The sequence below is a fragment of the Rhineura floridana genome, chromosome 5 (genome assembly GCF_030035675.1).
Source record: "Rhineura floridana isolate rRhiFlo1 chromosome 5, rRhiFlo1.hap2, whole genome shotgun sequence".
NCBI classification, from domain to species: domain Eukaryota; kingdom Metazoa; phylum Chordata; class Lepidosauria; order Squamata; family Rhineuridae; genus Rhineura; species Rhineura floridana.
Window position 1 is genome coordinate 13,554,752 of NC_084484.1, and position 24,661 is coordinate 13,579,412.

General features: G+C 39.5%; 1 protein-coding gene and 1 pseudogene across 2 annotated transcripts in view; one reads left to right on the plus strand and one right to left on the minus strand.

Moving 5' to 3' along the window:
• The window catches only part of DIAPH3 (diaphanous related formin 3), a 208,530-nt gene that overhangs the window by 11,849 nt on the left and 172,020 nt on the right, over nt 1-24,661 (minus strand). The window contains exon 28 of one of the 2 annotated variants that reach the window (XM_061629957.1): nt 6,617-6,687. The exons of the other annotated variant lie outside the window; for it this stretch is intronic. Within the exon in view, the coding sequence (XP_061485941.1) occupies nt 6,635-6,687 (53 nt within the window). The 3' untranslated portion in view covers nt 6,617-6,634. The remainder of the gene's footprint in view (nt 1-6,616; nt 6,688-24,661) is intronic. 2 annotated transcript variants of the gene reach the window in all.
• LOC133386328 (5S ribosomal RNA) lies at nt 6,949-7,069 on the plus strand (annotated as a pseudogene).

Consider the following 24,661-nt stretch of genomic DNA (forward strand, 5'->3'; position numbering starts at 1 on the left):
AAATTCTAGTCAATTGTTTATAATCAAAAACAGTTTGTCAAAAGGCACTAGACAAGGTTAGCTTCTCTGTTATTTGTTTTAGCAATTGAGCCACTAGCTGTCAGAATTAGGAGTGCTGAAAATATTAAAGGAATTCACATCAATAAAGTGGAGGACTAAATAACATTTGATGCTAGACAAGCAAGTTGAAGAATATGGAAGTTTAGTAGGATATAAGTTAAATAAAGCTAAAACAGAAATAGTTGGAATAAATATAGCAAAAGTTGAAATAAAGTAAATAAGGTAAGTTGTTCACTATCAGTGGACAAATAAGCCAGTATGCTATCTAGGGATACAGAGGAGGGCAATGGTAAACCCCCTCTGAATACCGCTTACCATGAAAACCCTATTCATAGGGTCGCCATAAGTCGGAATTGACTTGAAGGCAGTCCATTACTATTTGATCTAAGGATAAATAAATCAGTATGCTATCTAGAGATAACATTGAACGAGAAACTACAAGATTTATATAAAAATGACTATGAAGTGGTATTTAAAGAGTATTTAAAGAATGCCAATTACTTATGGCAGAAACTTATCTTGTTCAGAGGGAACAGCTGTGGTTAAAATGCAATTTTAAAAATTGGTATAATTGTCTATACCTACCAATTAAATTAACACATCAGTGGAATATCTGGCAATAAACTATATTAAAGTTTATCTGGAATAATAAGTATGAAAGGCAAAATCCTGCATGATGAGAAAGAAAGAGGTGGACTCTCAGTTCTAGATTTAAAATTATCATATATTATGAATTGCATAAATTGGTTAGCTGATCAGATTATAAAACCATATTTTGATATTTCAAAGTTTGAACTAAATATGGAGATTCCATTACATGTATTATTTGTTTATTTTATTTATTATTTAATTTAATATCCCGCACTTCCTCCCAGCAGGGTGGCAAACAAAAGCACTAAAAACACTTTAAAACATCATAAAAACAGACTTTAAAATACATTAATACAAAACATCTTTAAAACATTTATTTAAAAGCTTTCAAGACATCTTTTCTTAAAAGAAGGTTAAAAACATTGTTTAAAAAAAGGTTTAAAAACATATTAAAAAGCAATTACAACACAGACACAGACTTGGATAAGGCGTCTACTTAAAAGGCTTGTTGAAAGAGGAAGGACTTCAATAGGCGCAGAAAATAACAGTGATGGCTCCTGTCTAACATTTAAGGGGAGGGAATTCCAAAATGTTGGTGCTACAACACTGAAGGCCTGCTCCTATGTTGTGCAGAACAGACCTCCTGATAAGAAGGTATCTGCAGGAGGTCCTCACCTGAAGAGCACAGTGATCGACTGGGTATAAAAGGGATAAGACGGTCTTTCAGGTATCCTGGTGCCAAGCTGTACAGGACTTTGTACACCAAGACTAGAATATTGAACTTGGCCCGGTAGCAAATGGGCAGCCAGTGCAATTTTTTCAGCAGCGGGGTGATATGTTGGTGATACCTGACCCCAGTGAGCAGTCTCACTGCCGCATTTTGCACCAGCTGCAGCTTCCGGACCAACCTCAAGGGCAGCCCCACATATAGCACATTACAGTAATCCAGCCTAGAGGTTACCAGTGAGTGGACAACAGTGGTCAGGCTATCCCTGTCCAGAAACGGCTGCAGCTATATTACCAGCCAAAGCTGGTAAAAGGCATTCCTAGCCACTGAGCACACCTAGGCCTCTAGCGACAAAGATGGATCCAGGAGCACCCCCAGAATACGGACCTGCTCTTTCAGAGGGAGTACGACCCATCCAAAGCAGGCAAATGACTAATTATCTTGACATGATACATGACATGATACATGATATCATGATACATGATACTTGACATGAGACATGATAGAAGTGTATAAAATTATGCATGGCATTGAGAAAGTGGATAGAGAAAAGTTCTTCTCCCTCTCTCATAATACTAGAACTCGTGGACATTCAAAGAAGCTGAATGTTGGAAGATTCAGGACAGACAAAAGGAAGTACTTCTTTACTCAGCGCATAGTTAAACTATGGAATTTGCTCCCACAAGATGCAGTAATGGCCACCAGCTTGGATGGCTTTAAAAGAAGATTAGACAAATTCATGGAGGACAGGGCTATCAATGGCTACTAGCCATGATGGCTGTGCTCTGCCACCCTAGTCAGAGGCAGCATGCTTCTGAAAACCAGTTGCCGGAAGCCTCAGGAGGGGAGAGTGTTCTTGCACTCGGGTCCTGCTTGCGGGCTTCCCCCAGGCACCTGGTAGGCCACTGTGAGAACAGGATGCTGGACTAGATGGGCCACTGGCCTGATCCAGCAGGCTCTTCTTATGTTCTTATGTTCTTATGGTCTTATCTGAACTCGAGAACCACCAACCCACAGTACCTCCATCTTGCTAGGATTCAGACTCAGTTTACTGGCTCTCATCCAGCCCACCACATAGTCCAGGCACGGGTCCAGGACTTGCACGGCCTTGCCTGATTCAGATGTTACAGAGAAATAGAGCTGGGTATCATCAGCGTACTGCTGACACATCACACCAAATCTCCTGATGACTGCTCCCAAGGGCTTCATATAGATGTTATACAGCATTGGGGACAATAAGGTACCCTGCGGCACCCCACAGCACAACTGCCAGGGGACTGGAAGACAATCACCCAATGCTATTCTCTGAAAACGACCTTAGAGATAGGATCGGAGCCACTGTAAAACAGTGCCTCCAATGCCCATCTCACCAAGTCAGCTGAGAAGGATACCATGCGCAATCGTATCAAAAGCCGCTGAGACATCCAGTAGGAGTAACAGGGTCTAACTCCCCTGTCCTTCTCCCGATAAAGGTCATCCATCAGGGCAACCAAAGCTAATTCAGTCCAGGCCTGAACCCAGATTGGAATGGGTCAAGATAATCTGTTTCATCCAAGAGTACTTGCAATTGCTGCGCCACAAACCTCTCATTTGCCTTTCCTAAGAAAGGGTACTTGTGACTGGTCAGTAATTGTCACAGACCAATGGGTCCAGGGTGGGCTTTTTCAGAAGTGGTTGGATCACCTCCTCTTTCAGGGCGGCTGGAACCACTCTCTCCTGCAATGATGCATTGACCAAACCCTGGATCCACTCAGTCAACCCCCTTCGGCAACCCCCAGCCAATTCATTTGGAGCAATAAAAGGCTTAGATCACAGTGTGCAAAGATAGATTTCGTAATACAAGATTTGTTAAAGGGTTGGGATTAGTGTGAATTAGTTCAGGCCCATCCCCTTTGGAATCAGAAAAAAAGTAATATAAAAGGAAGTATTTGGATCAATTTTCAAGTCTGGAAAACAGTAATCTATTTAGGTTTAGCGACCTTGTAGAACTGGATTCAATGATATATTCAGAAGTTAAAAGAAACTAGCAAGGTAGAAATCCCAGTTGGTTTGAGAACTTCCAAGTAAGATAATCAGAACAGGTACATTTTAGAAAACAATTATAGCTAAGAGAGCTTACAGAATTTGAAAAAACTACTCATAAAACAAAGAAACAGATTAACAGATACTTACCAACTTTTATTTAAATGTGATAGGAACAGAATATGTGGGAAAATATTCCTGTGAACGTCTGGGAAAACACAGGGAAATCCCTTAAATTCTATTTGAATATGGGCATAAGAGAAAACTGCTTTAAAATGAGCTCCATCACTCCAGCAAAATAAACAAAATTAATAAAAATTACTCATTTCTAGCTGGAAATGTAAAGAAGAGAAAGGCAACTTTTTACATATGTGTTGGAAAGGTAAGATGTCAAACAAATATTGGAAGCTAATAAAAATCAGGTTAGAATGATTTTAGGATATGAAGGCCCACTTCACCCTCTATCCTTTTTATTAAATTGCATGAAACAATTGGTCAGGCCAGAAGATACAAAATTGGTTTCTTATATGCTTATCGCAGCCAGAATGCTTTACGTAAAATACTGGGGATTACAAAATATACCTAAAATCAGAGAACAGATTGATAAAATTTGGGATTTTGCTATTATGGCTGAACTGTCAAATTTTCTAAGATACAAGAAGGAAACAGACTTTTTTTTGTAAAATAGAAGAAATATATTGACTTTCACTATAGGGTTTTGAACCAAATAAAGGTTAGTGGTTTATAATGTATTAATACTGATGAAGAGATATCATGGTAGACATAGATAATGAATTTTAATTTTTAGAAATGTTAGTGCAAGTACTGAAATTGCACTTTTATAATTTGAGATTAATATAGGTAGGCATGATCAAGTATATCCTTCTATTAAGCCTTTATTAGAATCTTTGTTTATTGATTAATTGATCATGTTGTTACTTATGCTTGTTATAATTTTATCTTATTTACGCTGATATAGAATCATGCATGTTGTCATAATAACCATAATAAAATGTGTGTGTGTATGCCTCTCAGCCTCAGAGGAGGGCAATGGTAAACCACCTCTTAATACCGCTTACCATGAAAACCCTATTCATAGGGTCACCATAAGTTGGAATCGACTTGAAGGCAGTCCATTTCCATTTTCTACTCCAGTAATATTTGGAGGTTTATTGCTAGCATTGGTCTTTATAGTATTGTGCTGCAATCAGCCCAAATAATAGAAAGAAGACACGTGCTGTGCTGATATTGTTTTAGCAGGGAGGAAGCAACATTATTAAGACAGTTGATATAGTTCAGATGGTCACTTTAAATATGTCTGATTTACTTTGCAATTTTAGTGAAGTTTCCTATAGGAAATCATTTCCTTTTGTTTCTGTTTCTGTGAATATGTGAAGGACAGCAACACTTTGCAAAAGTTACACTAAAAAAACTCCACAAATTGTGGAATAATGGCACTGACTATGCTGCAAAATAGTCTCCAGTGGACATGAGGAGTGTCTCAGTTTGCACAAGATAACACAGTGGGAGGTGAAATATATTCTAGCAAAATTCTAGATGTGCTCTATGTTTTTAATTGACTGTGCCCACCTTGCCTTAAATGAAGTGGTTTAAACATAGCAGGCTGAAAACATGCATCCTCTTTTTTCCAACAGCTGGAATCATTGCTGAAGTAGCAACATATTGCAATCAGTCTGATTTTACATCAAACTGCCGTTTCAGATTCAACTGTTAATGCACCCAAAATAGAAATAGAACATAACCTCCAGTTTGAAACACAAAAGGCTGTCTTCACCATCATATGACATTGACCAATAAAAAGGCTTTGAAATTAATAAAAATAAATTTCACACATATTTCTAGGATGAATAATGAGGGAAATAAAATTTTATAGATTAGATCCTCTGTAGAAACAGTAACACAGGAAAAAAGCAAAGTAAGAAGAACACCAGCAAATATACAAAAATGTAATTCTCCATCTGTGGAGATTGCGGGTATTGCCACCACTCACCATATGCTCAGAGGAACATGTTACCAAATTCTTCCAAGCTACACAGCAAGTGGATTGGACTGTGAAAGACCAACCCAAATGGTGTTTACATTTTGACCAATTTGTAGGGCAGTACAATATCTCAGAGAGGAGGTCAGGTCTCCTGCTCCCCTGGTGTATTCACTATAGCTGCCCAATTTCCCTGCTTTTTAAAGTTTGATAGCAATATTTGTGGGCTATAGGTACATTCTTAAACTGCAAGGTTTTTTGCCTACTAGTGAATACTATTTATATGACTATCCTACAGTTGTGGAAATGTAGGGAACTAAGTTTGTTTCATTCTCATTACCCGATCCTATGTTTAGTAAGACCTTATTACACATTTTTTTTTGTTTTTATGACTGACTGGGAACAAAAGCATTGAAAAGGTGCTGGTTTACACAGAAATCTCAGTAAACTGCCCAAACTATTTTTTTAAATTTCAAAATCTACCTACACAGAGCCAAAAAAAGGATATTGCAAGATCTACAAAATACAATAAACAATTTTATATGGAATCAGGAAAAAGCAAAAATAGTAAAAACGGTATACAGACCATAGAAAAATGTGGTTTTCAAGTCCCATATATTTTTACATTATGAAACTGGTGGTGACGATGCAGTGGTTTAATGAGGAAAATAAATATTTTAGATCATTAGAGGAAGTGGCAGTTAAGATCAAATTTAGGAACGTTATAGATTTTAAAAAAATTGTGAAAATATTTTAAAGAACAAAGCCACATCATAAAAATACGTTTGGAGATGTGAGGGTGGTACAAAAAGAAATTAGCACCAGGTATTTCACCAGTAGCATCAGTGTTAGTAGATGAGCTATCCAGTTTAGAAGGTCATCTAGGAACATATGCAGTTTGGAAGGAAAAAAATTGTATCATATAAAGAATGGGCACAAGTAATAACATATGAGCCGGCAACACAAAAAACACAATGTAATTTTCCATATTTTAAATTTGTGCAGATTAGGACATTCATTAATATGTAAAAACTGAAACCAGAATATATTCAGAAAATTACCAGACTTTGAAATCCTGCTCACAGAAAATAAACCAAAACAGTTTTCAAAAATTTATAGAATATTGTCTAAAGCAAAGAACACACAGAACGTGAGGTTTAAAACAAAATGGGTCAGAGATACGAATTATAATCTCTCATACTACACAAATGATCTACCTTTTCAGTTGTAAGTAATTACAGTTGTGCAGAGATGGTATAACAGTGGCACTGGACACCTTGGAAGTCTGCTAAAGTGAAGAAAAAATAAATGGCAAGTCTTGACATTGCAACACAGATAAGGCTGACTTCTTTCATTTATGGTGGAAATGTTGTAAAGCAAATGGTAGTGGCAAATGGTAACTGCTGTACTCACTGAGATCTCTGAACATGAAGTCCCATTAGATCTTCTGTTCTGCCTATTAAATTATGTAAAAACCTATATAAGACCAGAACACCAAAAATCAAGCATAAGCAACTGGAAATCTAATAAACTAGGTCTAGTAAAAAAAATCTACGGCCATACTACCCTGAAAATGCCCAATCTCGTCTGATCTTGGAAGCTAAGCAGGGTCAGGCCTGGTTAATATTGGATAGGAGACTGCCTGAGAATACCAGGCAGGGCTGTGGAGTCGGTACATCAAACCTTCAACTCCAGCTCCGTCTCCTCTATTTTTCTACTGTCCGACTCAGACTCCTCTATTTTTCTACTGTCCGACTCCGACTCCTTCATAAATGGCAAATGTATATTGGTTTATATTAAAATATTAATATTAAAATATTAATTTTATTTTGAAGCCAGAGTCGGTACAAAATTGCTTCCAACTCCGACTCCACAACTCCGACTCCACAGCCCTGATACCAGGTGCTGTAGGCTTAGAGGAAGGCAATGTTAAACCACCTCTGAATACCTCTTACCATGAAAACCCTATGAATATATCCAAAAGATTCATAGGGTCGCCATAAGTTGTAATTGACGAACAACAACAAACAAAATAAGAAAAATATGGGAACAATTAAATATGATTAAACTAACAGTTATGTTTAGAGAAGCTATTGGTAAGTGGTGTCTAGTAATTCAATATGTACGAGAAAACTAAGAATCTTATGGCAAGGACATGATTTCATGTATTATAAATTGACTGTATTTATAAAATGAATGTTTAAGTAATCATTAGTAATGAAATGAGAAATTAAGAAGAAACTGGGTTGCTTTAATAGTGAGAAGTGATGTAGCAAAAGCAATTAGGAGCTATAACGCAAGGTCTGAGCGAGTCTCAGCAAATTTTCATTTACTTTCATACAGCTATCAATCATCATCAACCACTTTCATTTAAAAATTGAACCAGTCGTTTTAGGTTGCAATGGTAAACCCATACCACATATGACACACTTTCAAGTCATGTAAGGGCAATTTTGTAAGTGACCTTAAGATATGATGCAGACATACTAGGAGTGCTTCATGAACTTTTGTGTTTTTCCTTCCGTCCTCCACCCACCCACTGCTGCACATTCCCCAGTATTATTATTATTATTAGTAGTAGTAGTAGTAACTTGTTACCCAAAGGTTTCAAAGTGACTTACAAAAGTGTTAAAAATATAAAAAATATAATCAAAACAAAACAAAACCATCCCTCGCCCTAACAGCCTCAGGAAGCTTTGGCAGCACATTGCCAAGCAAACAATATCATCTTAGTCTATAAAAAGCCAGGGAAAAAAGATAAGTTTTTACCTGGCACTGGAAAGATGTCAGTGAAGGTGACAGGTGGACTTTGCTAGGAAGTACATTCTACAGATGGGGAGCCGCAACTGAAAAGGCTCTCTCCCTTGTCATCATCCTCCGAACCTGCCTCAGAGGATGAACCCAGAGAAAGACCCGAGATAAAGATCTAAAAGTCTGCGTAGGTTCATATCAGGAGAAGCATTGCAGAAGATATTAGGGTCCTGAGCCATACGGAGCTTTAAAGGTCAAAACCAGCACATGGAATTAGACTCAGAAGGGTACAGGCAGTCTGTGTAATTGTAGTTGGGCTCCTTATGGGAGGAAGGGTGGGATGTAAATTTAATAAATATGTTTGCCTTGAACCCATCAACAATTGGGCAGCCACATTCTGCACTAATTGAAGCTTTCACTTTTTTTTTTTAAAGACAGCCACACATAAAGTGCATTGCAATAATGCAACCTTGAGGTTATCAGAGCATAGATTACTGTCGGCTGGTTACTTATCCCTGTCCAGAGAGGATCATAGCTGGGCCAATAGCCTAAGGTAATGGAAGGCACTCTGCAACTTTAAGTGCCTCAAGTGACAGCAATGGATCCTGTTCTTTCAGAGGGAGGCCTACATCTAGAGTAGGCCACATACCACTTAGTAGGTCAGGGGAAATACCCACCAACAGCATCTCAGTCTTGTCTGGATTAAGCTTCAGTTGACTGGGCCTCATCCAGTCCATTATCACAACCAAGCACTGATTCAGCTCATCCACTGTCTCACTTGCAAAAGATGAAAAGGTGAAATAGAGCTACATGTCATCAGCATACTGAGGACAACACACGCTAAAACTCTGTATGACACACTCAGTGGTTTCATGTAGATGATAAACAGCATGGGGGACAGAACCAACCCTTGTGGGATCTCATCTTGGAGAACCCATGGAGCCAAACAATGGTTCCCAAGAACTATCCAAGAAGAAATTGAACTACTGCAATCTGGTGCCCCCAATACCCAACTCAGACAGTCGCCCCAGAAGGATACCATGGTTGATGGTATTGAAAGGCACCGAGAGATTTATTTATTTATTAAATTTATATCCCGCCCTTCCTCCCAGTAGGAGCCCAGGGTGGCAAAGTTCAAGGAGGATCAATAGAGTCACACTCCCCAGTCTCTCTTCAGACACAGATCATCGTACAGGGCAACCAAGGCAGTTTAGGTACTCAAACCTGGCCTGAATCCTGACTAAAATGGAACTAGAAAATCTGTCTCCTTCAAGAGTAACTGGATCTGGCTGGCAACTACCCTGTCAAGACCCTTGCCCAGAAAGGGGAAATTTGTAACTGGTCAATAATTATTAGGACAATCTGGGCCCAGGGAAGATTTCTTCAGGATTAGTCTTACTACCGCTTCAAGGCAGCCTGTGATCACTCCTTCTTGAAGAGAAACATTAATTACTTCCCTGGCCCCTCCCTGCCAGAGTTTATAAGCCATGAAATGCAAATGTCCAAGACACACGCAGCTGCATGAACCTGGCCAAGTACATGTCATTAGGCCACAGCAAGTGAATCTCATCCAATGATATTGAACAAGAAGGTGCTTACTAGCATTATTAGCACCAACAATGGAGTTCAAAGCCCATCAGCTGGAAGTGATTTTATCCTCAAAATGCTTAGCAAACATGTTAACAGTAAGCTTTAGATAGATTTACCACCTCCCTAGAGCCTGTAATTAATAAGCCCTTGAATGTGAATGTACTGCCTTCAAGTCAATTCTGACTTATGGTGACCCTATGAATAGGGTTTTCATGAGGCTGAGAGGCAGTGACTGGCCCAAGGTCACCCAGTGTGCTTCACAGCTGTGTGGGGATTCAAACTGTGGTCTCCCAGCTCGTAGTCCAACACCTTAACCACTATGCCACACTGGCCCTTAGACACTCTAAAAAGCTCTGCTGGATGGCAAGCTGAGGATGCAATGGAGACGGAGAAATACATTTTTTTCTCTGCCTTCACTGCTGCTGAATAAGCTTGAACATGAGCATGTACCAGTGTTGGATTAGTTGTTGGGAGTTTTTCTCCACCTGTGCACAACCCATCTCCCTTCTTGCTTCATTGTTCTTAGCTTTGGGGTATACCATGGAGCTTTCTGACCTCTGCCATTTGGACAGGATGCTCAGGTGCAATTGTATCAACTGCCTGAGTCATCTCTATATTCCACAGATCTACAAGGGTTTTGACAGATCTATGAGGGCTTTAACAGAATTGCTGATCACACCAACTGGAAAGCTCCTCAGAGCATTCTGAAAATGAATTGGATCCATCAGTCTCTGGGGGATGACCATCTTAATAGGTTTCCTACCCCTGCAGAAGGAAAAGGCCACTCTAAGTCTAAAACAATACTTTACCTTATTTGATTTAGTGTTACATTTGCATCAACACCAGTTGGTGCATTACTGCTGTATTTGCACCTGCATGATTGAAATCTGGGCTTGTATTGTGTTTTAAAGCTGTATTTAAATAGGAAATAACCAGGTTGCCTTGTAATGAGGCAGATGCTGCCCTAGCTCCCAACCAAGAAGCAGACTCAGGTCTCAGGAAAGTGGAATTTTCTGCATGAAGCCTTATTCATATCAGTGCAGGAATACAGCATCACACTCTAGGCATAAATCACGATACAGGAATACACTGGGCTTATCACAGGATACAAATCAGGAATGGTGAAGGTGGCAAAGACCACTGACGCAACAGAGAATCACAATCATTGCTAGGCTTATACAATCAGAGGGGCAGCTACTAAACTCTGCAGGTTAATTCTCAGTCTTTCTAGCCTTTATTGCTAAGCACAAACTCTTTCGAGGAGCTGATAGTAGCTTCCCGAGCTGCAGCTGCCATCTGGCCTTTCTTCTTGACCTTTTTGCCTCCCTGCCATTCCTCCTGCTTTGTACACTTCAGCCACATAATGGTGGAGGATGGGAGCATAATGTTGCTTACATTCCACTTTCCCCAATTTCAATAGCTCTGTTATTTCTCCTCCTCTCTGATAGGTGTTACAATGTGTAAAATGAAAAAAAAGTGTTAAGATTAATATTAATTAGGTTGAACAGTTAATATTTATTTTTAAAATGAATGGTTTAGGAAAGGGGTCGTGAACCTGTGGCTCTCCAAATGCTGCTGGACTACAACTCCCATCAGCCAATGGCTGGGGATTATGTAAATTGTAATCCAGCAACATCTGGTAAGCCACCTTGTCTAGGAGACTACAAATTAGCCAGGTTCCTGGTCTGAGAGAGCCTCATATGTTGTCTGATTAAAGCTTCCCAGTGGACATGGTGCCTGGATGGGACACCACCAGAAACCCTCTGAACCTCTGCAAGGCACTCTGAACCTTTCAAGGAAAATAAAAATAAAAGGTATAAGAAACAAAATAGCAGGTACCAATAGCTACCACTTTTAATTGCAACGCAAGATTTGAAATTTAAATATTTTCAGAGTAGGAAACACTATTCCAAATAAGATATCAAACCAAGAGTGCCAAACACCTGAAGAAAAAAAAATCCATCTGTGACTTAATTCAGAAGTATTTTTAGCTGTTAGTAGAATTTCATGCAAAGTTTATTCAGTTTGAATGATTTACTGAGTGCATTTCCATAAGTATCATAAAAAGCAGTAGCTAATAAAAAGATAAATACCTTAATCATCCTCTCATTTTCCAGCAAATCACAGCCATCGCTTCATAATTATTAACATTATTACATTCTGGTAACAAAAATCCTGCTCTACATGAACCATTAACCCCAGCCTCATTTGAACATATGCAGTATCTTTATTCAATATGCAGTAGCAGCAATCTAAGAGCCCCCTTCAGTGCATGCAAAGGCTTGAACATATATGCAGAGTTTGCCCCATTTTATCTCACAGTAATATATTATACAAGGTTGGAAGCTGCTTCCAGACATTTTTCTGCAGACGTGTGGACTGGGGGGGGATATCTTTATTCATTGTTATCTGTTTAAGGGTTCATTCTACACCAAAGGCCCTTGACATAATCTTAAATCTAGCTAATCTGGCCTTTCTAGTAAGCACTAGAGTAAGACAGACTGTCACATTTACCTAAATGCCCAATCTTCTGTAACTCTCTTCTTTAATTGCTCAATATTTTGGTCAGTGTCATGTCTTATCTACTTATGATTTTCTGTTAGGAGACAAGACTCCAGTGTATCCAAGGTAGTAGCTAAATTTGCCTGTGCAGCCTTAAAAAAGACACACAAGCTGGTTCAGGAACATGATGCAGTTAAATTGTCATAATGATACATCCAATGAATTCTATTTGGCTGAATTTCTGGATTACTGTAAAGTGTTCTTTCACTGGTTTATATTTTTGTATAGGTTTTTTTTTTTTGCAATGGCATAAAGCTAATGCAAAAAAGCTAAAGATCTAAAAAACAAACCCCAAGAATAGTTTGATTTTCTTTGAGCAGCTCTCACTTGATTCAGGTGGTTAATACTGAAAAAAATACTGTAGTCTTTCCTAATGAGATATACCAACCTGTAATTATACATACTGTAGCAAGACTGGCATTGCTTGTTAGGTAAAACTTTAGTGAAGGTCAGGGCAGCCTTTCTTTCTTTCTTTCGCAAAAGAGGAAATTAGCAGCACAGAAATGCCCCTTATCGGAAAGAAAATTACTGTTCTAACATAGGCAAGCAATTAAAAAGATATGCACTGGTACTCTCCTCAGTAATTCGTAGTTTGTTTTTTTTAACCCTCCTTCTAAATTCATTCACAGAACACCAGGAGGAACACATTGTTCTTGTTTTAAACCTTGTTTTAAATTATATAAAGGACTTTGAACACAAGCATACATGCAGTTGATTTTTCATCTTTGATTAAAAGTAAATTTTACTGTAATTGCTTTTAAGCTAAGATAAAATGTCATTTTTAGTGACTCTAATTGCTTTTAAGGCAACATCAGGAAATAATGTTGCAAAAGCTATGGATCAGAACAATTATTCAGAAGAATCCTAATTATAAATAAATAAATAAATAAATGTCTTTGATTCTATTTATATACATGCTTGGTTGTTTGCATACAGAACACTAGACAGCTATTACTAGAATACTATTAGAATAAAAGATTGAGCACAGTTTAAAATGCTGTCACTAGATATAATTACTGTTTTAAAATATAAGGAATTGTTTCTTGGTGATAATGACATGTTCCCTTATGTCAGAGCTTTGTTTTTGTATAAAACAAACAAACATGAAAGCTGCTACATAGATAGGAAGGACAAATATCTGCTGTATAACTCAGAATTCTCTTACAATGGCTTCATTCATATTTATAATACATCTGTACTGTTGATGTAATCACTTCAGACCTCATCATTATTTCAAACCAATCCATAACAGAGAAAAAGGCAGACTGTTGACAGGAGTTAATGTGGGTTTTATTTTGCTTACAATTGCTTTCTAATCTACTAAATGGCTGTGAAAATGGATGCACTGTTCGAAGTGCTTTTATACACTACTATAGATAAAAGGCTGATGTGCTCCAGTAATCTCCGTAATGCTAAATTGAATTTGACAAAGTTCTTTGTTTTCTCAATTTCAATGTAAACAGGTAAGCCTGCTGAATTTGTATTAAATTTAACTGAAAGCACATCCTGTTAATTGAAATGACGGCTGCAAATTGCTGACCTGAGATAGCATAATTTTAAATAAAAATTACTAAACAGCACAACTGTAGCACCAGCAGAAATGGGCACTCACTGAAAGCTAGGCACCCAAAGGGGACTATACAAAGGATAACACACTGCACACTTTAAAATCTGAAAAAAAATTACAACCCCCTGCAGTTGCACCAGATACTGTCCAAGACAGAACATCCAAATGGTGTTCCCTAGCAGTAAAGAAATACAAAACAAGATTGAAAGCTTGCTGCCATGTAACAGTACCTCAAAATCACCACTGAAGATGGATTACCTCTCTCTGGCTAATGGACAGGATCAGTCCTGAATTGCACTTAACAGAAAAGCTTCTTGATAGTACTGCAATCAACAACTTGTATTACCCACACAGGGAGGCCCAGTAAAATGTTACAGGTATCCTCGGGATCAGAAGTATTTCCACCTACTTTCTATGCAAAGTACTTAGTACAATCTCCATTGCTGTTCAAAGAAGAATGAGTGTGGATTCACCATCTTTCTTCCACCACCAGACCACTGACATGTACACCTCTGGTGTCTAGGACTATGCGTAGCTGAGCAGGAATAAGATTTAAATGCATAAAAACAAGAGGGGACACCTCTGCTTGGAGGCATGAAAGGAAGAGATGCTACTAACACCATTGCCTCCTTAGGAACATGGCCTACCTGCTGAATCAAACTACAACCAGTATTCTCTTTCTGCACCAGTAGGATTGGTACTACTTGTAAGCAAGGAAGGTTTTTTGTGTGTGGTTTTGTTGGTGGGAAGAGTAATAGGTACATTTGGGGGAGCTACTGCCCTGTTTTAATTAACAGCAGGAAAACAGTGGAGCACCCAGCAACTAGAACACATAGCCTAGGTCAGCCTTTCCCAACTAGTGGGCCACCAGATGTTGTTGGACCACAACTCCCATCAGCCTCAGCCAGCATTGCCAATGGTCAGGAAAGATGGGGACAACATCTGGTGGCCCACTAGTTGGGAAAGGCTGGCCTAGGTAGATACTATAAGTTTTGGTTAATGGAAGACATCAAATGCAATATTTTATTTGATTCAATTATAGGCAAAGCGAGTGGCTGACCACTATAATGGGCTGCCTCATCCCTCAGTGAGAGTGGATGGTTGGATGGGCGGCAGATAAGTCTAGTAGCTTTGCTGCTGTGAGGGATGGTTGGTTTCTTTGTAAAGGATAGTGACAGTATAATACAAGGTTGGGTCATCTTTTTTGGCCCAAGGACCACATTTCCTCTTGGCCAACCTTACAAAAGCCATATGACAACACTGGGAGAGTAGCCAGTTCCATACACATTCAGTCACTCTCCTCCCACCCTACTGTTCTACAATTAGGCTTGAAAAAAGTATTTTTGCTTTGTTCAGGCTTAAATGCTGAGAGAGTATCTCCTTGGAGATTGCATGTAAAGAGGGAAATGTCCTCCTGCACTGCAATCGGGCTGGATAAAAACCTTCCATGAAGTCCAATCCCACCATGGCCCTGCAACATTATATGCATTTTCAAAAGAGATTATCAGTTTCATTATTAACATTATAATTAAAATGCTTTATCTAACTTAATGAAGCCATGAAACAACATTTTTACTCAAAATTAGCAATTCCTTCCTCCTCCTTTTCCTTTTAAGGCTGATCATTTCCCATTTCCCCTCCTACTTACGTTTTCAATTACCAAACCCAACCTGTTGCAAAACCATGATTTTGACCAGTAAGGTGTTTATTTTACTTTTCTGTCCAAACCATTTTTATAAATATAAATGACTTTTTTTTTTCAAAAGCAGGAGTCCTTTGCACCTTAAAAATCAACGTTTTTCTTTTCTTTTCGTAGATTAGAGTGTACTTCCCAAATAGAGTGTACTTTCAAAAGCTACTTTACTGAAATACCCTGCCCACAGTGTTTGGAGAAGCTATACTTTAGATTTTATTTTAATTCAAGATTCATGATAAAAGACAAAAGATGAGATATATTCTAATAGCTTTCAACTGTTTTTGATCACAAACTTTGACTCCTTAGCATAGACTACAATCTTATGCAGACATATCTATGAATAAACTCCACTTAACCTAAGTGAGACTTACGTTTGGCTACGCATGCATAGCATGAGGCTATAATATATACTTTTCATTTGTTTTTATAAGATCTTCTTCCATCGCAACTTGCTTCAGATTGTCATCTTTCCCTACAGCCCCCCCAAAGTGAGACTGAATCTGTGTTCTGCTATGGGGTCAGAAACTACCTGGAACAGAGTTGTGGAGGCCATGAAGTCCTTAGCCATCCCCAACAGGGCAGCCTCAGCATGCATGATGAAATTCCAAACAACTAGTTTAGTGGAATCCACCCTGAGACCACTCTGGCCGTCTCAGGCAGTGATACAGTTGGGGTAGGTGTTACACCAACAGAATCTCTATTCTGCTCTGAGCATCCATCTTCAGGAACACACACTTGAAACTGGCAGAAGGTTGAATAAGGCATCCAATAAGCAGGATGGAATCACAACAGACCACTATGCCTCTTTGCCTCTCAGGTCTGTTTCAACATGCTTACAGTTGCTATCTTAAGATTCATTGCTGCTTTTTTTTTTTTGCCAGATTTTTCTACTATTGTGTTGATTGTTTTGCTTTATTTGGTTTGTTTTTAATTGTTTTTCTGAAAACGTTTTGAGCAAAAGGCACTATACAATTTTAGTAAATAACAACAGCACGACAGACTGCAGGGTAAAAGAGAGTGGCAACAGCTACCTGAGAAACACAAAATGGCCCGGTTTGGATTGTCATAGTTCAGCTTGCCTATGTTATGTGCCTTCAAGTCAGTTTGGACTTATGGCGACCCTATGAATTGGTGACCTCCAATAGCATTTGTAGCAAACCATGCTGTTCAGATCTTGTAAGTTCAGGCCTGTGGCTTCCTTTATGGAATCAATCCATCTCTTGTTTGGTCTTCCTCTTTCTCTACTTCCTTCTGTTTTTCCCAGCATTATTGTCTTTTCTAATGAATCATGTCTTCTCATGATGTGTCCAAAGTATGATAACCTCAGTTTCATCATGTTAGCTTCTAGTGATAGTTCTGGTTTTGTTTGTGCTAATTATTCACCCAATTATTCATCTTTTTCGCAGTCAGTGAACATTAATTTAACTATGGTTTCCTGTTACACCCATACTGGGAAACTATAGCTACCAGATTTGGAACAACCCAAACTTTAAACCATAGTATGAAGTTGGTATAAGATCATACCTTGTTCCAAACTGGATGATAATCGTTTCTTGGCTTAAATGTAACAGCACATTATGATTAAGTGAAGATTTCCAGAGTAAAATGCAGCACACTGAGAAGGGGCTGCAAGAATGGAGAGGAGTGGTTCGTATCTTGGTTTAATTTTTAAAAAATGATCGGTCAAGATCAGGGGCTGCCATGTGGGTGGTGGTGATGGTAACAGAAATAATGACTGTTGGGAAAGCACAGTGCTTTCTGGAAGAAGAATAAAAAGCTTAGTGTAAAGCCATCTTGTTTAGAGCTCTGATGCATTCCATGAAAGGTTTAGCATACTTGCAACAAGAAGCAATGTAGGTGAAAAAAAGAAGCAATAGTTGGTAGGACTATGGCTAACTGTGAGCGAGTTTTGTGAGCAAATTCAGCCCGAAATGGGAATGCTTCAGGACTTATCCAGAGCCAACATATAGCGCTAGTATTTAACATCAGGTTTAGTCAAGTAGACATGTGTAACAGGGTATAATTTTCCTTTGAGATTTCTAGGGACTTGACCGTCCTTCTAGCTGTCTGGTTAAATAACCAAACTATACTTCAGGCATTTCTGACCATTCATTCAAATAGCCAGGAATGAGTAGCAATAAGCTCTCATTTCCTTCACTCCTCAAAAAGTGTATTTGAATTCAGTCTTTCTACCACCAAAATAAGGCCACATTTACATTTCTGAGGTGTTAAAAATGCTTAACATGTAGAGCCTGAAAACCAGAGTGATATAGTGGTTAAAGTTTGGAATTAGACCAGTGGTGGTTAGCCTATGACCTCCAGTCGTTGCTGAACTATATCTCCCATTCCTTTTTCCTGGTTGAGGCTCATGGGAGTTGTAGTTCAGCAATATCTGGAGGAATACAGGTTAACTACCCCTGAATAAGACCTACAGAGACCTGGGTTCAAATCTCTGAGTGGCCTTGGACTAGTCACCATCTCTAAGCCCAACCTTCACATGGTTGTTGTGAAGGTAAAACATGGAGCAAAAAGAAACATGCACACCACCTTGAGTTTGTTCATTGGAAGAGAGGTGAAATATAAATGCAATAACACATGCATGCAAATGAGGACATTTTCAATTGCATGTATGATGTAGATATAAATGCAAATATGTGCATTTGCTGTCACTTAACGTTTGAACTGCCCTTGGAAATATATTGCTCACGGGGCAAGACAGTCTGAGTACATAATACCAATTCTGGCACAACTACATTGGCTACCAGTTAGGTTCCAGGCTGAATTCAAAGTGCTGGTTATAACACAGCTCAGAACCCTAGTACCTCAAGAACTGCCTCTCTACATATCAACCAACCCAGACCCTGCGTTCGGCATCTGAGGCCCTTCTTCATATGCCTCTTTTGAGGGGGGTGTAGAAGATGGTGACACAAGAGTGGGCCTTCTTAGTGGTGGCCCCTGCTTATGGAATGCTCTCACCAGGGAGGAACACTTGGGCCATCATTTTCTATTTTTAGGTGTCAGGCAAAAATATTTCTCTTCTCCCAGGCATTTGGCTCATAATTTTGGAGGGCTCTTGATGTTGTAGCCTCTTTTAGGGGGTGGGTTATTCCACCACTGTTATATTTATGTGTTTTCAACTTTTTGTTTTGTTTACATTTTTATACTGGTTTTAACTTTTTTATTGATTGTAAGTTGCTTTAGGTTCACTTTTGTGAAGAAAAGCAACTAACAAATAAATATATTATGAAGAACAGCATCCCCTAACCCAGAGATCATGAAATTGCTCCCTGCAGGCTGCATATTACCCACAAAACCACTTCCAGAGGCACACCAGCCCTCTCCCCAAAACTGGTTAACACATTCTCTTGTCCCCAACTTACTTGTAAAGACCCCTCTTCACACTCTGCTGCAGCAGCGTTGCTAAAAGTATGCTAAGAACTTCTACCAATGGTGCCACACCAGAAGGAGATAGGGTGCCTTTGCAAGCAGGGACTTTCTTCCCATTGCAGTACTTGAAAGGAAAGGTTCCTCTTCTTGTCCTAGCACTATGATGGAAAGGAGAAGAAATGCAGTATCTTAATATTTAGGGAATGATCCCTGAAGAGACCATTTTTCCTTTCCTCATTGCAGTGAATGTTCACTGAGGATTAAGACACAGTGTTTTTTCTTGTACCCACCACAAGGGCAGGCGGTGGTGAGGAGAGGAAACTCCCTCTGCTCTTTAGAGAGAGAGAGAAGTGTGTGCATGTGTGAAAGAGCAGTGTGACTGAGAATGAGTATACAAGACTGACAGTACCTACATATGCCAAGAGTGTGTGAGAGCTGTATGCCTATATGTAAGATGAGTATGGTGTACATGTGGTGAGTGTGCATATGTGCATGATCTGTATGTATGGCAAGAGTGTACATGTGAGAAAGAAGGGTCTGTATGTCTTAAAAGTGTGGTGTGGGCAGATGTGTGCTGGACACACCCAACACTGGCATGGCCCCCTCAGAGGGATGGTTGCCTTTCACTGCAGCCCTTTACCCAAAAACAGCCACTCCTGCTTTAAACAAAATTCACTAATAGGCAAAAAACATTGTGGTTTAAGAACGTACCTATAGCCCACAGATATTTCTATCAAACTTTAAAAAGCAGGGAAATTGGGCAGCTCTAGTGAATGTACCAGGGGAGCAGGAGACCTGACCTCCTCTCGGAGATATTGTACTGCCCTACAAAGTTGTCAAAATGCAAACACAATTTGGGTTGGTCTTTCATAGTCCAATCCACTTCCTGTGTAGCTTGGAAGAATTTGGTAACATGTGCCTCTGAGCATAGAAATATGAATAGGATTTTCATGGTAAACTGTATTCAGAGGTGGTTTTACCACTGCCTTCCTCTGAGGCTGACAGGCAGTGACTGGCCCAAGGTCACCCGTGAGCTTCATGACTGTGTGCGGATTCAAACCCTAGTCTCCTAGGAGGAGTGGGAGAGGAGGAGATTGGGGGGTGGGAGCTGGGCAGATGGGAAGCTCCTTTTCTTCCCAAAAGGAAAACACTGTGAACAGTATCATTGCCTTACAGCGTTTCCCCCACCTTTTTATTCTACATCAGGCACATGTAGCCTCCCACCCAAATTTAAACTAAAGCTGTCCCTGGCCACATCCACACCAGACCTTTATTTCATTTTGGACAGTCATGGCTTCTCTCAAAGAATCCTGGGAAGTGTAGTTAGTGAAAGGTGCTGAGAGTTGCCCTGTTCCTGTCACAGACCTTCAATCAGAGTGGCTGACTGTTAAACCCCTCTTGCCACTGGAGCTCTGTCAGTGGAATAGGAGTCTCCTCTCAGCACCTTTCACAAACTAAGCTTAGCTTCCCAGGATTCTTTGGGGGAAGCCATGACTGTCTCACGTGAAATCAAAGTCTGGTGTGGGTGTGGCCCCGATTAGGCAAGCCAAGCAGCTGTGAGTTTGGCTTTTAGAACACTAATAGTTGGTTCTTACTGAGCATGCCCGACACTATCATTCAGTTCAATTCAAAATGTCTTAAATTAATTAGAAATCAGCCAGTCATTCTTTTTTAACTTTTAAACTGCAGAAGATGTATGGGGCAAGGTCAGTAATAAGATTACAGGTACTCTGTGAACATGGCTAATTTATAATGAATTTCAACAGATTATGAGAACACTGAGAGAAAAAAGTCCAACAGGGGTATGTTTGTTTCTCTCTTTTTAGACTTTGAACTCTCTATTCTCTCTGACTGTTATGTGTATTGCCATGAAAATTTAGAGGGTTGTTAAGCAACTGTTTCTGAGTTCGGGACTATAAGTTTTGTAAGGTTTTGTTTTGAAATGAGCTTATGGGAAGCATCAGAATGGCATGGGGATATGTTCAATTTAACATTGCGGAATGTGAATAATTCACGCTGGCTATAGCATACAGCCACTCTCATGGGTGTATAATCATCTAAAAGGACATTTTAAGCAGTCTGACAAAACATTGACATTAGTTCAAGAAATGCCCTATCTTTTCTTCCTATTTCATTATTTATTTATTTACTTGTTTATTGGATTTCTTAGTCGCCCATCTGGCTGGCTAACCAGTCACTCTGGGCGACATACAAAATAAGCAAAATAGCACAAAATGACACATCAATACAATAACATTAAAATCTAAAAGCAATGATGTTAAAATCTAGCATTAGGGACACTATGCCCATTTTGGGAGATGAGATGGACAGAAAAAAGTATGCTGGCTTAGAAGACAGATACTAACACACCTTTAAAGCCTTCAACAGTTTGGGACCAGAACCAAAGGAAATACCTTCTTCCATATAAGATCCTTCCTGAAGTTTAAGGAAGGACCTGATCTGCATCACACCATTATAACGACAGTTAATGGATACATAGGATAGGGTCTTCACAGCTGTGGTGCCCAAGTTTTATAACTTATTTTTATTTACTTATTTCAAAATTTATAAACCGTATTTCACAGAAAATATAACAAGGTGGTGTACAAGATAAAAACACACTACTATCACAACATAATCTATTAATAAAAGCTGGTTGGTAAAAAATGTCATGTTCCTAAGGCCTATCTGAACAATACAGTTTTTTTTAAAAAGTCTAAGAGAAAGCAGGGATGACTACTGCCAGACTTCTATTGGCAAGGAATAGCAGTACAGTAGAACAGTAAATAACCTATCAATAAAAACTGGTTGGTAATAACTGTGATGTTCCAAAGGCCCATCTGAACAATGCTGTTTTTTTTTAAAAAAGCTGAGAGAAAGCAGAGATGACTCCTGCTGAGCTTCCATTGGCAAGGAATTCCACAGGGCAGAGCCTGTCGCACAAAAGGTTTGATCCCTTGGTAAAGGCCAACTGAACCTCAAGGGGTTGGGAGAACACCAAAAGTGCCCAATCAGACAGTGATCAAGATGCAGAATTAGGAATCAGGCAGTCCTTAAGGTACTTTAGGCCCAAGTGGTTTAAGGCTTTGTGAAATAACAGAAGAACCTTGAACCTGTTCCAATAGCAAATTGGCATATTGATAATTTATCTTCTGTAAATTAAGGCATATCAATATATGATAGAACAAGCCTATTGAAGAAAAACGCAATCAAAGATTTTTTTTAATTTTTTTTTTGGTAGATGGGGACTAGTTTGGCAGTGATCTCATGTAGACACAGTGGACAAATCTTTATTTGCACAAGACATAAAAATGCAGAAGATTTACATAGGGATGAGGAACCTTTTTGGCTCCACAGGCCAGATTCCTATCAGGATCTGCCTTGCAGGTCAAATTTGATAGGTGGACAGAGTTGTACACCTGTAAATTACATGGGATCATTATGATGTCACATGATTGGTGGGGGGGGAACCTACCTGTCAAAGTCTCTTTCACTTTCCTCAAGTCTCCATGATCAGGGACTTAAAAAGAGAGGGGGAGATTTGCAAAAGCTTCTCCAAGTCTTCCTCTCCCTCATTTAAGTCCATGTACCACGGAGAATAAAAAGGAAAATGTGGGTTGACTTGGAAAACACTTTTTGCAAATCTCCCCCTACCCCTTTAGCTACCTAATCACAGAGACTTAAGGCAGCCCTCATGCTCCTGTTTGAGCCAATGGGAGGGCAGGAGCTATCTTAAAGCCTTTGCAAAAGCCTCTTCGAAGTATCTTGCGTGCGTTCCTTCAAATGGCACTTTTTCAACCAGGACTTCAATCTCCACTAAATTGGTGAGCAGGGATTAAATTGTGCTGCTTTGGCTGTGCAATCTCTGTTCTTGATCCTGGCAACAGGATCGCACAGCCAAGGCAGGATTAAACTCTGTTCCCCTGCCCATCAGCTGACATCACTAGTGATGTCATCTGGTGGGTTGGGGTGGTGTGGGGGTAATGACTTTATGGGTCAAATTGGACCCCTTTGGCCCTGAGGCTGGAGGTTCCCCAACCCTGATTTACATTGTGACTATACAAATATATGAGTTAGTATTCTCTAGCCCATAAAAGGAATACTCCTGTTCAGGGGTCTGTCCAGCCTGTAGCAGGAATCTTGTAGTGTCATTTGGTCTTCAGTGTGTGTGTGAAAAAATGACCACCCCACAGCTGAGCCTTTCATTGCTACAAAGTGGGAGGGGTGTCCAAAGCATGGCCAAAGGGGGGGAAAAGTTACTTTCCTTCCTCCTGTAACATCCATGTACAGTTCAGGAAGGTGAGTTTAACCTCATAGCATACATCTTCTCAAAATCTAATTACACATTCCAGGATACTTACTATAAACTATGAGGGGCTCAGGAAGGTCAATTCCTTCTTTACCTTTCCAAATTTCCTTTATTGTTATTCAACAATCACACTAACATTTTGTGAACTAAATACTTTCAACAGTAGACTCAACGTATAAATTTGGACAATGTGGCTCACTTAAGGCCACATCCACACCATACATTTAAAGCACTCCTATACCACTTTAACAGCCATAGCTTCCCCAAAAGAATCCTGGATGCTATAGTTTGTTAAGGGTGCTGACATCACAGATCTACAATTCCCAGCACCCTTAACAAACTACAGTCCGCAGGATTCTCCATGACTATTAAAGGGGTATTCATAGTGCTTTTAATGTATGGTGTGGATGTGACCTTGTCTTTTTTTCTTCCCTTTCTGCCTTTAATAAACAATAGAGAAATCCAGAATGTTATCATGCCTATTATTGAAATGTTTCTTCTCCTTTCACCCCCAATAAAAACAGAACTTCTTTGGCATTCAGTCAGGAAGTTTCATTTCCAGGCAATGTGATGCATTAATGTAGAATTTATTACTTCTATATGCTAAATTTCCCCTCTAGGATGCACACCTTAACGTGGTGAGGGGGTCTGAGAGTGTTGGAGGCTGAGAGCAATGCCGTCAGGAGTCTAGGCCAAGAGGCTAGACTCCTAGTAGGGGTACCCAAGGCAGAATGGTCAAAGCTGAGATAGCAGATTAAGATGCATCCAGACTCAGAGGAAGGAAATGGTAAACCACCTCTGAATACCTCTTACCACAAAAACCCTATGAACAGAGTATCCAAAATGCAACACGAGATAGTGCTGGAAGATGAGACCCCCAGGTCAGAAGGCACTCACAGAGCTACTGGGGAAGAACAAAGGACAAGTACGAGTAGCACTGTGGCTAATGACGCAGCTGGGTCAAAGCCGAAAGGAAGCCCAGAGGCTGATGTGCACAGATGCGAAAGGAGAGTCCGGAGTTGTACAATGCACACAATAGGAACATGGAATGTGAGAAGCATGAACCAGAGAAAGTTAGAAATTGTCAAGCAAGAAATGGAACGTATTGACATTACAATACTTGGCATAAGTGAATTAAAATGGATAGGAATGGGACATTTTCAATCAGGCAACTACAAAATATTTTATGCAGGAAATGAGAAATTAAGAAGAAATGGGGTTGCTTTAACAGTGAAAAGTGATGTAGCAAAAGCAATTAGGAGCTATAACTCAAGGTCTGAGAGAGGGTTATCAATGAAATTAAATGGGAAACCTATTAACATAACCATCATCCAAGTCTACGCTCTAATGGCAAACACAGAAGAATAGGAATTGGAAAGATATTATGCAAAAGTACAGGA